Genomic DNA, 12,346 nt, shown 5'->3' on the forward strand with positions numbered 1-12,346 from the left:
CCCCCCCCCCCCCCCCCCCCCCCCCCGGAAACTGACCAGATTCACTCAGCCCCTCCCTGCAGGAGTAAGCAATAAAGCAGCTGGGAGCTATTCTCAGACCAGCCAAGCAGCGAAAAAACCTGAGATCAAACTTCCAGTTGCACTAGGATGGGATTCTCTCCAATGTTGAGCTGCCCACATACAGGCTGTGGAGTGTTCTCCCGGTTCCCAGCTTTTGTGCACTCTCACCTGTGCTGAAATACACTTTGGTGATGCACCATTTTTGAGTTTTTGAGTCATTTCTAAAACTTAGAACATGCTACCAATTAGGGTCCCTCTGCAAAAGCCAATTATCAAGTATGCATCATACTGTTGGCCTCATTCCTTATCTAAAGCCAAGCCAACCATAAAAAGAGAGACAAAATTCAGCTTTCTGGCCATGAGAACACATTTCCTCCTTCATCATGTTGTTGTCTTATATGGATACATTATATTGGTGAGTTTAATTTTTCTGTCTAACTCACTAAGAATTAAAATAAAACACTTGGTGGCATTTACTGTAACAGATATCTAAAATTTGAGATTTTACTATAAAAAAGTATTAGAAATTTACACTTTTAGCTTCAATTTTTGAAACTCAAACTTCTACGTCAGTTTCAATCATCAGAATTCTATGGAAATAAATATTTATCAATATATATCAAAGATCACCAGAAGCCAGGGGCGGTGGTGGCGCACGCCTTTAATCCCAGCACTTGGGAGGCAGAAGCAGGCGGATCTCTGTGAGTTCAAGGCCAGCCTGGTCTACAAGAGCTAGTTCCAGGATAGGAACCAAAGGCTATGGAGAAACCCTGTCTCGAAAAATCAAAAAAAAAAAAATAATCACCAGAATACACTTTGACTCAGTGACTCCACTTTTGTGGTGGTTTGAATGAGAATGTCCTTTCTAAGGTCATGTTTGAATGCTTGGTGGCCAGTTAGTGCAACTAGCTGGGAAGGATTAGGAAGTATGGTCTTGTTGGAGAAGATTTTGAAGTTTTAAAAGTCCCTGCCATCCCAGTCTCTATCCCTCTTCACTCTCCCCTCTCTTCTTCCCTCCCTCCTTTTTCCCCTATCTCTTTATCTCTCCCCATACCTCCAGATCATGTGAGCTCTCAGCTACTGCTCCAGCACCATGCCTGCCTGCTGCCGTGATGATCATGAACTAACCCTTTAAAACCATAAACAAGGCCCAAATCAAATGCTCTTTTTTTGGGGGGGGGGCAGTTCAAGACAGGGTTTCTCTGTAGCTGTGGAGCCTGTCCTGGAACTAGCTCTTGTAGACCAGGTTGGCCTCGAACTCACGGAGATCCGCCTGCCTCTGCTTCCCCCGAGTGCTGGGATTAAAGGCGTGCACCACCACCGCCCGGCTTTCAAAAGCTTTCTTTTAAGTTGCCCTTGGTCAACTTTTAGCAATGTTCGTGTCTCCTCATAGCAATAGAAACAAGTTCCAAGAAATTATCTTAAGGAAATCATATATAGATGTAAAAAATTTGCATCAATGATGGTAGTAATTCTAATTGTTAAAATGCTAAAACAATGTGAATGTTCAAATAAGAAGAATTTTAAGTAAATTATAGATACCATTTGGTCATGATACAGTCATTAAAGAAGTACAAGTGTCTGTCTATGGTGTTGGTACATTAAAGAAACACAAGTGTTGATCTATGGTGTTGGTATAGCTGTGGAATGAATATTTTTGGCTGTTATACTTTTTAAAAAAATTTTTTTGTACTTCTAAGTTTTCTTGTATTGACATTTTAACTGCAAAAAAACAAATTAACTAATCCCTGGACTGGATAAAGGGGAAAACAAAATCTGTTATACTTGTTGTTAATTGAAGCTTCTAGCACTAAGCTCTTTGGAATATTCTGCTGATAACAATGCCCACTGTGGTGCGGCATTTGATGTAGGTTTGCCTCCTTTCTTGAAAGTTGCTTCAGTGACCCTGTGACACCCGTCTCTAGAGAGGAGGTGAGAAGTGGGGCGGTACTGCTGACAGGGTCCTGCCTTCAACACTCACCTCCTCAACTAGTTAACCAAAAGACTTGCCTGAGGTGTGATCCCACACCAGAAGTTAGAGTACAGGCCTCGGGACTCCAGCATGGGGGCCACAATGGTTTTGTTCTCTGCAATCATCAGGGTCAGGGTCTGCGGATTCGTCAGGAAATTGTCGACATCTATGAACTAGGAGAAGAGAAAGACAGTGTCAATAACTAACTCAGCACATGAGCTCTGGGGTCAGTCCTTATCTCTGCCCTCCTTACTGAGAACCACTGCAGCTTGGCAGCTTTCATTCAGTCAAAGGAATATCAGTATTTAGTCTAACTTCCCATGTTCAGCTCTAAGCTGTGAGCTGCTATTGCCACAGTGGGTACATATACAATCAATAGGACACAATTTACACATTGGTAAGTGATTTAAATTCAAGATGCTAATGGTTCCTACAGATTCATATAAATACATCCCTGTTGCCCACGCTCTGTATCCAGGGATCGATAGGTTTTCAACAGTAGTGTCAAAATGGCCCATACAGATCCCCAGTGCTGCTACAATGTCACAAACAGAAATTCTGTTTAAATTACATTTTATCAACCCATGCAATCTAGTATCATATTTCTCAACAGAAAATTCATGTTAGTACTGATTCATTTATAGAGACAGAATCAGATTCTATTGTTGGGAGCAGTGAGACCCCAGATCCTGAATTTCTTGTAATCCCCTGATCTGAGTGCCTACAGCTGCTCTGAGCATGAGCCCTTCAGGAGTTCCTGACGGCAGGAGAGTGGTTTCTGGTGGGTTTGGCTGGGGCGTGGCTATCTCTATATAATCTGCCCCTGAACACAATAAAGGGGGCATTCTTGGGGAATTCAAGGATGACCCGTGTCGCTGTCTCTCTGTCTGTGTGTATCTGTGTATTTTAACCTCCAGCGCCCTTGCCCGAAGCTTGCGAACTGGGTGCCAGCGCAGAGAACAGACACGGGGGCGAGGTGCGCAGTATTCTATCAAAGAGAAATGTTTGCTTTAACAAAGCCAAAACAATAACTTTGTAGTTTATGTAATTACAATTTACAAATAATGAGAAACACTTATGGCAATCAATTTACTTATGAAAAATTTTATAGTTTAGCATTTGTAGATTTTATTAACATTTTAGTGGTTGCATATAACAAATATTATAGTACAATGTTAAATTTCCTATGAAGTCACATGTGCTGACAATGTTTCTAAAGCATTATCAAGCCGATTTTTAAGTGGACAAGGGACCAGGGAGTGGCATAGATTAGAAACACTCATTTCCTGTGAGAATCGGAGGCTAGTGAAAGCGGATACCAGTCAGTGTACTAATGATTACATTGGTATCACTTCTAGTGCCGCCATGGAAAATATGTGTTCAACAAACTCATGGAGAAAAGCCTCTCTCAGGGATGAGGGATGATGGCTCCAGTTTCCCATGGCAACGACATCCTTTCCAACTGAGAGGGTTCATCAAGGATGAGGGTGCATGGACTCCTCATCACCAAGCCCTGCATTTGTTTGAATTACTTGTCAAGCTCTCAGGACTGTGATGGAAGCCTCTCAAGGACAGAAATTCTATGTGAGAGCCAAGTGGTATCCAGGAAGACGAAGAGGAGATTCCGTTTACCAAATCAGCCCACGGATAAAGGGGGCAGAGTTTCAGATGTGTTCATTTCAATCTCATTGTATCTAATTGTTTGCTTATGTCTTTAAAACTCTTACAAAAGTCATTAAGACATTTGATCTTGCTTCACCTACTAAAATGAGTCAGGATCTCTTATGCCTGTGATATGAAAGCCTCGCCATCCACCTGACTCACTGAGAAAGCATCCCAGAGGGGATCCGAGGTGAAGCGCAGGTATTGCAATACTTAATCACCAAAAATTTCCCTGAACTTTTCACAGGGTAGGTGATGCCTAAGCAAAAGTGTGTTTTTATTGTGCCCTGGGTATCCCTTCTTGGTTATGGATACATTTTGGCGAACAATTGTCAAGGAATCAAGCATCTGTTTTTACCAGGATGTAGTCTGACCATTTTTCCCTCGCAGTTCGAAGGGCTGCTTGCCGCAGTTTCATGACATGGGCAAACCGGGAACTCGGCCAGTGCTTTGGTCCGATTTCATCAGGGTAAGACCTAAAAGAAGAACATACAGTCATTGAGTGCCTGGATGGATATAGCCCGGCCCTCAGTGCTTGTAGGCACCGACTCTTTCCTCCATCACACTAGGAAGCAGGAACAAGAAACTAGTATTACCATCATTTCTGTATCATAGATAAGCAAGCAGGAACAGTGAGAAACTAAGCAATCGAGTCTTTATGAAATGAAATGAAAGACATCAGTGGGTCTTCCTTCTCTTTCTCTTCCTTCTTTGAGACGAAGTCTCACTATTGCTGAGGCTGATCTTGAATTCCTACATTTAAGTATCCTCCTGCCTCAGCCTTTCAATTATAAAGCATATAACTGCTGCTGTGCCTGGCTCTTCTTCAGTGGGATTGAAGCCTTATGTAGTAATCTTGCTATTTTCTCCATTTCAAAGATGAGGATACTGATGTAGAGAGGCTAATGTTACATACAGTAAGTGGTACCACCTGAATTCATATCCAGGCAGTTACTACCAAAGCTTATATTCTTAGATACTTAATATATTTTATAACATAAATGTAAAAAATATAGGATAAAGATATGAGTTTCTTAAAAAAGCAAAGGTTTAGATTACTTGTTGAAATCTCAGTAAATTCAATGAAGTTTAATTGATCTGTCTTATGTGAGGTGAGGTGATGGAGCAGGCACATAACATTCTTCGGATTTCTGCTGGCATTCCTAAGAAAGCTGGGCCAAGACTTTTAAATGGCCACAAAGGCAAAGACTCAGCGAATGTTCTAGATCCTTCTGAAAGCTCTCAGAGGAGATGGATATGGATGTTGTCACTGCAGCTGGCCAGCTCTTCACGTTCTTGGAGTGTGTGGGCAACGTGTTTGCCGTAAGGAATGAAAAGTCACAAGCACTGAGACCGTCGCTATGCAAACAATGTTCTGTAATTAATAAACTACATACAACACAGGGATTATCTGGGATGTCTTCCTCCGTTACTGTTCCAATGGAAATCAGTGGAATTCCTGCTTTTCTGAATAGATTGCCAAAAATAATGCCTTATGACATACTTTTTCACACTGACCTTGGCATGTCCTCTATGAAGTAAAAATCTGGCTACAGAGAACTTGGCATCTGGGAAGCCAAGTAGGAACATAAAGTCTACCTGTGTAATTTTTTATAGTTGGGCTAAATTCCATCAGAAGAAATACCAGAGGGATGTTTAAAAACGTTTATAGTGTTCAAACTTAATTGATAAATATGCTTAAAATATAGACCATTGATGGGGATTTTAGGTATTGTGCATACACATATATTATTCACTGTGTGTTTGCATATGTATATAATCGAGTCTGTAAGAATACATTTGTTCTGCAGTGACATTTGTTATTAGATTACTCTACACATTGCTTTCAATAAATGACTTTTCCTATGCAGAAACCCAGACTGCTTATTCACTCAACTTCCATAAATCCTAAAGTTGGAATGATAGTGGCCTTGGGAACATTTACAGTCTTATGTTTTAAATTTATTTTTTCTTTTATTCACTCATTTGTTCATCCAGCAAGTTTTGATTTGGTGCCTGCTGAAAAGACAGCATCGAGGGAAAATATAAAGTGTTGGATAGTGTCACCCCTGCCAAAAGCTCACAGTTCATTTCAAAAAGCTTTGAATAAATTGTAGTTAATTAAGGTTAGTCCAATGTATTATGTCAAAAGGATATCATAAAAAATAAGCAGGTGGGGACTGGAGAGATGGCTCAGCAGTTAAGAGTACTGGCTGCTTTTCCAGAGGTTCTGAGTTCAAGTCCCAGCAACCACATCATGTCTCACAACCATCTTTAGTGGGTTCTGATGCCCTCTTCTGGCACATACAGATAGAGCACTCATATACACAAGATAAATAAATCTTTTTTTTTAAAAAAAGAAAGAAAATAAGCAATCTAAAAGTAAGATCTTTACATTTGAAAAACCTCTTCGCTTTCTCTGTATCTGTGATTTTGGATCAGAGCTGGTTACAAAGAAAGATAAACACTTCCAGGACCTGCCCCGGTAGGAGTTGGCAGCTGGAAATAAACTCAACATTCTGGGTAAAGCATATTTTCTTTGCAGAAGGACAGGAAATACGGGAATCTTGGATGTGTTTGAACTTAGTTCTGTGTGTACTTCAGTCTTTGCAATAAAGACATGAAGTGATTTTATTTGTTCCTTATGAAGATTTCCGTGGCAGTACGACTGTGCTAGCTGGTCCTGATGCCCAGTTTCACTGGGCAGGGAGACACCAAGGGCATTAGTGAAGTACACTCGGAGCTGTGTCTGCGTGTCCAGTTCCAGAGGTGACTGGCATGTGAACCAGCTGACGGAGAAGACCCATCCTAAATGCGGGCGGCACTGCTGGAGATGAGAGGCCCATGCGGAACAAAGGTAGAAAAGGAGGAAGCCAGAATGTGCGCGGAGGCTCTGTGTCCCCAGCAAGCACTGTACTCCTAGCGCCATGGAGTTCACTCAACCTTTGACCCCTTCAACCTCTCAATGGAGCTGCAAACCAATAACTCTCCAGCTGTTCCCAGCCCTTCAGCTGGGGCTGTGACTTCATTTTCCTTGTCCTAAATTTTCCAACCTCATGGATTGAGAAGCGCCTGGTTTCTCTGGCTGTCGAGCACGCAGACAGACAAACATTGTTGGATTATGTAGTCTCCAGCCTGTAAACCAGTCTAAAAAGTCACCACACCCATAACATCCTCTGTATATACTATGCCATTTTCCCCACTAGTGTTCTTTCACAAGAGAATAAAGAATAGCATAAATATGTGTGGTGATTTCTAGACAAAATGACTAAGACATTGCTATGTTAAGACTGAAATAGCTCATATGTTCATCGTGAGTGCACTGGCTAAATAATCACGATATATATGACAGATACCACACAATCCAAAGTGGGTCAGTGCCTTGAAGATTGCTGGGTCATAGTCTCCAAGACAGAACTTTACAAAGTAAGGTACCTATGGGAGACATACAAGCTTTCACCATGATTTCTTAAAAATAAGACTGTTCACACTAGAAAAGCAATACATAAAACAATGTTTAAGATATATCCCATCATCATAATTTATAAGCTGTTGAAAACCTTGGCTGGCAGCCCAGGAGTAAGGAGGGAGAGCGGGTGGAGAAGACCCTGTTAACAGAGGAAAAGGCCGAGTTGGCAACTCAGATGCAGAAAGGGCAGCAAGGGAAGTCGGCATGCCCTCCAGATTAGAAGCACAGGCGGCGGGAAAGCCAGGGCCAGGGGAAGATGAGTTTCCACACTGCTACTCACTCCGGTGCATCCATCGGCCTCCACTCCACGTAGTGATACTGCCTCTGTACGTTCCTCAGCCACTCCCTGAGTATCTCCGTCGTGTTATCCACATTGTGATCGGTGGCTGCCCTGCAGGACAAAAAGCACAATACGATTCAGTCACATCATTAAAAAAAATAATAAGAAGGGAGAAACATCCTGGAGACCCCAGATTAACTGAAGGAGAATGAGGAGTTCTGGAAGGTGGCGTAGGGAGAGCTATGGATAAAGTAATCCTCATGGACCACACTAGAAAGACATCTGAAGTGAGAGGCGATGCTTCTAGTCATCTTCGTGTTGTTAGGACACAAAGCAGGGCTCGGCCAACCGTTGAATCCACACTTGGTTCTATCAATAAACACAAGAAAGTGCTAAACCAGAGAAAGTGTAAAAACGGATTAACCCAGAAAGTAAGTTTGCTCTCTAAGATGGAAACTCTACTCTCTAACGTTACTAAGATTGGCCTTTGTTTACGCAAAAGTTGACTTTTATTTTCATTTCAAATCAAGATTCAAATCACAACATAATCTTTAGTCAGCACTGCTTTTGTCCTTTGTATGAAGGGAAAAATCACAGTATTTCCCAATGTAAAACTCAAAATCTAAGGTAGCTTTACCTATTTGGGGCTAACTTTCCCGTCACAAAGTAGAGTATCTGAAAATTCTTCAAATAATATATCCAGACATATTTCTGTTCTATCTAGAAAGTTGAATATATATGTATATATATAAAGAGGGGCTTACAGGGCCCAGAAACGTGGCTCAGCTATTAACAGCACTTGCTACACAATGATGAGGACTAGTGTTCGGATGCCAGTATCCATGTAACAAGTCAAGCATCCCACAAGAACCTGTAACTCTGGCTCCAAAGATCTGATATCTTCTTCCAGTCTCCATGTAAGCACATGTGCATATACCCATGTGTTCATACACTCAGACAGACAGACACATACAAATGAATCCTTTTTGTAAGACAGCTTAAGTGGCTTCTAAAACCAAAACTATTTTTAAGTTATATTACAAAATAAAACCCAGTTCCATGCTGTAGATGAGATTTGTAGCTTATTTGCACAAATTCAGCTTTAAATAGAAAGTAAAGGAGGAAAGAAAGATGGAATCGGGAGAGAGAGGGACGGAAGGCTGGAAAGAGAGATGCTGAGAAAGAGCCATGGGCAGACAGACACATCTGACATCCTCAAAAGGCAGCAAAGGCCGAGAACTTATTGGTAATTCAGCAGCTCCTCCACGGAGGGAGAGGCACTAAGACTTCAGCAGCTGGCCCCTGGGAGCGCAGCCTTGATAGGAGCAGGGACGAGCGCTTCTGCCTTATATGGCAATGGGTTTTTGCTAAGCTTGCACCCTAATGGATTTCTTGTTATTTTCACTGGGGATTTTATTCCAAACATAATAGAAAAAAATTTTAAGACACAGAATGTTCAGGAGTGTACAAGACAAAACATAGCCAATAGAGAGGGAATACATTTTTGTAAAATATGAAATAATTAAGAGCTGTGTGAATTTAAGTCATAGGTGTGGAAAATGGAAGATGAAGGCATGCAACCAATATTTGAAAAAAATCTATTTTTTAAAATAAATATTTGAAAAACAATTTAAGACTAACTTTATTGATTTATTTTATACAAGGCAAGTGGAATTCTGCTTCAGTATTAACAAGATTTTCCAGAAGTTTCTCATAGTTTTATAATGAGAGAAGAGAAATATCAAAAATTTTACTCTTTGTGAAAACAATGAACTACCTTGGTACAGAAATTCTGTTAAGTCTATGATGTCTAACCATGTTTCTCAACGTAAGTTTAAGAATATTCTCTAAGTTCTTTCTTGACAAACTCCCATTGCTGAACTAGAATACTGTTACAATTCCAGGGTGTATCTTCAATTCTGATTAACTTAAGAAATCGCAAAGGCAAGTGAATATAATTCAAGGACAGAGGTACTAAGGAAACTTAACACATCGATAAAAACCAAATCAATTTGGAAAAGGTGAGATTATGGAGTTAAACAAAAGTTTAACTAAAGCTATTTATTAAAAGTTTAATTAATGCTACCACTAAAATAAGTCGCACAGATCTATGTTATGAAGCTAATTGACTTCCTAGTTCTAACTGTGTCATGGAATTTGTGTTCGAGGTGAATAAATGCATAAAAAAATATTCGATAGCAAAGGTGTAAAAGCCAGTGTGACTCCACCACTTCAGAATGGGTGTTCTAACTGATTAAAAGGTCATTGAGATGCACAGATTTTGGGTGTGGTTAGCCTTAGTGTGTGAGGTTTTCTATTTGCAAGTTGTTTTTTTTTTTTTTAAATAATGAAGTCCATAAAAATAGATAATTGAATTAAAAGCTGTCTTGGTAAACATCATACAAAAGCTAAGAGCATCAGTGGCCAACTGTAGGGTGCTTTCAGATGCCTTCTTGCAAGTAATTAGAAGTAGCTCCTTTCTCTGTGAGGTCTAGAAGGGATGGCCGTCCACACACCCCTGGGCCTTGTGCCACCTGGAGAGGAAGAGGTGCCCAGTGAGTGGAGGAGAGGGTATCCAGGAACACTTAGGGCAAAGACAGAGTTGTAGGAGAAAACAAACAACTGAGGAGATAGGACATGGTTCCAGGGGAGGTATGGAAATGTTTGTGCTCATACACAGCTACAGCCAGACCCACTGTGGCAGGGCCACGGGCTGCCACTGCCCAGGCTAACAGGTAGCCACAAAGAGCGCTAGGACATGAAGCCGCTGTCTTGTGAAATGAAAGGTGTGCAGAGTCATTCCTGGACCAGAGAGATGTACAGCTCACCACCCTTCACTCACAGTGCTGTAAGTAGAATAAATCAGAACAAACCCCTCTACCACAAGATTAGCCAAAAGTTACTAGAATTCTGTTACTTTTAATTTTTAAAGTATTGTGGAATAATTTACTCATTTTTTTCTCTTGGTTGTTGTTTCTTTGTCTCACAGGACTTACATTCTCTTTGTCTTCCTTGCACATGGGAGCTTTTTCTTAGTCTCTTTGTTAAAAATTGGTATTAAAGGAGTTAAATCTTTCTGGTCTACAGATTGAAACAATCCCCAAAGCTGCCTAAATACTCACTGCTGCTCTGAGAAAAATGTGTGTGTGGACTCTGTAGAGATACCCATGTGCAATTAAAGACAGGAGTGAAGGCATCCTCCTAAGAAAATGTTTCATTTTCTTGGTGGGTAGAGTTCTCTTTGTTCACAAGCTTCCGCAGAAAGGAACTACTTCCCAGCTGCATCCAAGGGCAAAGTTTCCCACTGACCTTTGATGTGCAGGGTCCATCCCTCCAACAGTGAGTCCCAAAGGAAGAAGAACCATGCTGGACCAGACCAGCCCATGGAGGAAGCCTTTTATCTCCCACTAAGACCCCTCTACTCCCTTGGTAATCGTCAAATAAACAGAAACCCAGGCAGACAGGCCTAAGTACTGCTTTCCAGCTCCTCCGCACATAAGTGTTTCTGTGGGTACCCAATCATGAAAGCTTATGGGCGCAGGGCTATTCAGAGAGGGCAGGGGCAGGAGAGTGCAGGTTTCCTGAAGGAAATGTGAGTCTTCCATTAGCGATTCTAGTTCGTAGACCTGCAGAAAAATGCATCAGTAAGGGGCATGTTCCACCACAAGATTCCAGAAGGAACTGGGCACAAAGACGTCCATCTAACTGTGGTATTTTTCACTAAGCCAGTGAACTCAGCAGAGCATGGATTCACATAGATGTGTGACCCTCAGTTAGGAGAAGCTGAGCCACTCTGTTTCTTTCTCTCTCAACTCGAGTTTCCTCAAGTCCAAATAGAAAGTGGCTTCTCTCTGTCAGACTAGGAAAGGCCAGAGGAGCAATGGGGCATCCCTCAGAGACTGTGAAGAAAACCAAGGATGTGGATTGGGATGCAACTCAATGGCAGAACACTTCTATAGCATGTATGAGGCTCTGGGCCCAACCCCCAGTATCAGGAAAAAAATGCACCAAGCCAACTCCAACAGAAACCCGCCATGATGCAGTAGATAGCAGGACACCTGGACAGGTATTCCACAAGTAAGCTGTGGCCATTAAACCAGACACTGTCAGAGAAAACACAAACCTGGTACCATGGTATAAGTGTCCCCCTAGAATTCAACCTCAAAGGATGGAATTTAGGGTCAATGTGACAGCATACAGGGCGGGGCCTTTAGGAGGCTCTTCACTCGGCACTCCCTTAGAAGAATGGGGAGCCCCAGGGGCTCCTCCTGCTATTGGAGGGTGCAGCAACAAGCTGCTATCTTTAAGGCAGAGGTGAAGCCTCTCCTCAGAAGCCAGTTCTGTCAGCAACTTGATCTTGTACTTCCAGGGCTCCAAAACTAAGTTTTTTGCTTATAGACGGTGTTATCTAAGATGCTTTGTTCCAGAGGCTCAAATGAAGACACATGGGTTTGCTGGAAAACCAGGTTCTTGGCCATTTACCTTTGTCTACCCTCCACCCCAATCTCTCTGACTTAGGGTAGGGTGTGTGGGGAGCTCAGACCTTGAGCTTTCCTCCTTTTTCTTTTTTTTAAAGATCACTGTCTTAGGTCTCTATTGCTATAGTAAACACCATGACTAAAAGCACCTTGGGGAAGCAAGGGTTTAGGTCAGCTCACAACTCTCAGGCACGCCCTATCACTGTGGGAAGTCAGGGCAGGAACTCAAGGCAGGAACCGAAGGCAGCAATTGGAGCAGAGGTCATAGAGCAACAGTACTTATGAACTTGCTCCCCATGACTTGCTCAGCCTGCTTCTTATACTACTCAGGACCAGGGGTGACAGCTTCCCTGGTCCCTCCCACATAAATCATTAATCAAGAAAATGCCCTACAAACTGGCCTATAGGAAGGAAATCTGATGGAA

At 41.9% G+C, this 12,346-nt stretch overlaps 1 protein-coding gene across 1 annotated transcript in view; it reads right to left on the reverse strand.

Annotated features, from left to right (window-relative positions):
- Colgalt2 (collagen beta(1-O)galactosyltransferase 2) overlaps positions 1-12,346 on the reverse strand; it is a 98,670-nt gene that overhangs the window by 29,822 nt on the left and 56,502 nt on the right. Inside the window, exons 2-4 of the mRNA XM_050135409.1 lie at positions 7,444-7,554; positions 4,053-4,170; positions 2,071-2,205 (exon numbers count right to left, since the gene is read on the reverse strand). Coding sequence (XP_049991366.1) covers positions 2,071-2,205; positions 4,053-4,170; positions 7,444-7,554 — 364 coding nt within the window. The remainder of the gene's footprint in view (positions 1-2,070; positions 2,206-4,052; positions 4,171-7,443; positions 7,555-12,346) is intronic.

This window comes from Alexandromys fortis, unplaced genomic scaffold, assembly GCF_014885135.2.
Source record: "Alexandromys fortis isolate MF-2015 unplaced genomic scaffold, M_Fortis_MF-2015_v1.1 scaffold_21, whole genome shotgun sequence".
Classification (NCBI taxonomy): Eukaryota; Metazoa; Chordata; class Mammalia; order Rodentia; family Cricetidae; genus Alexandromys; species Alexandromys fortis.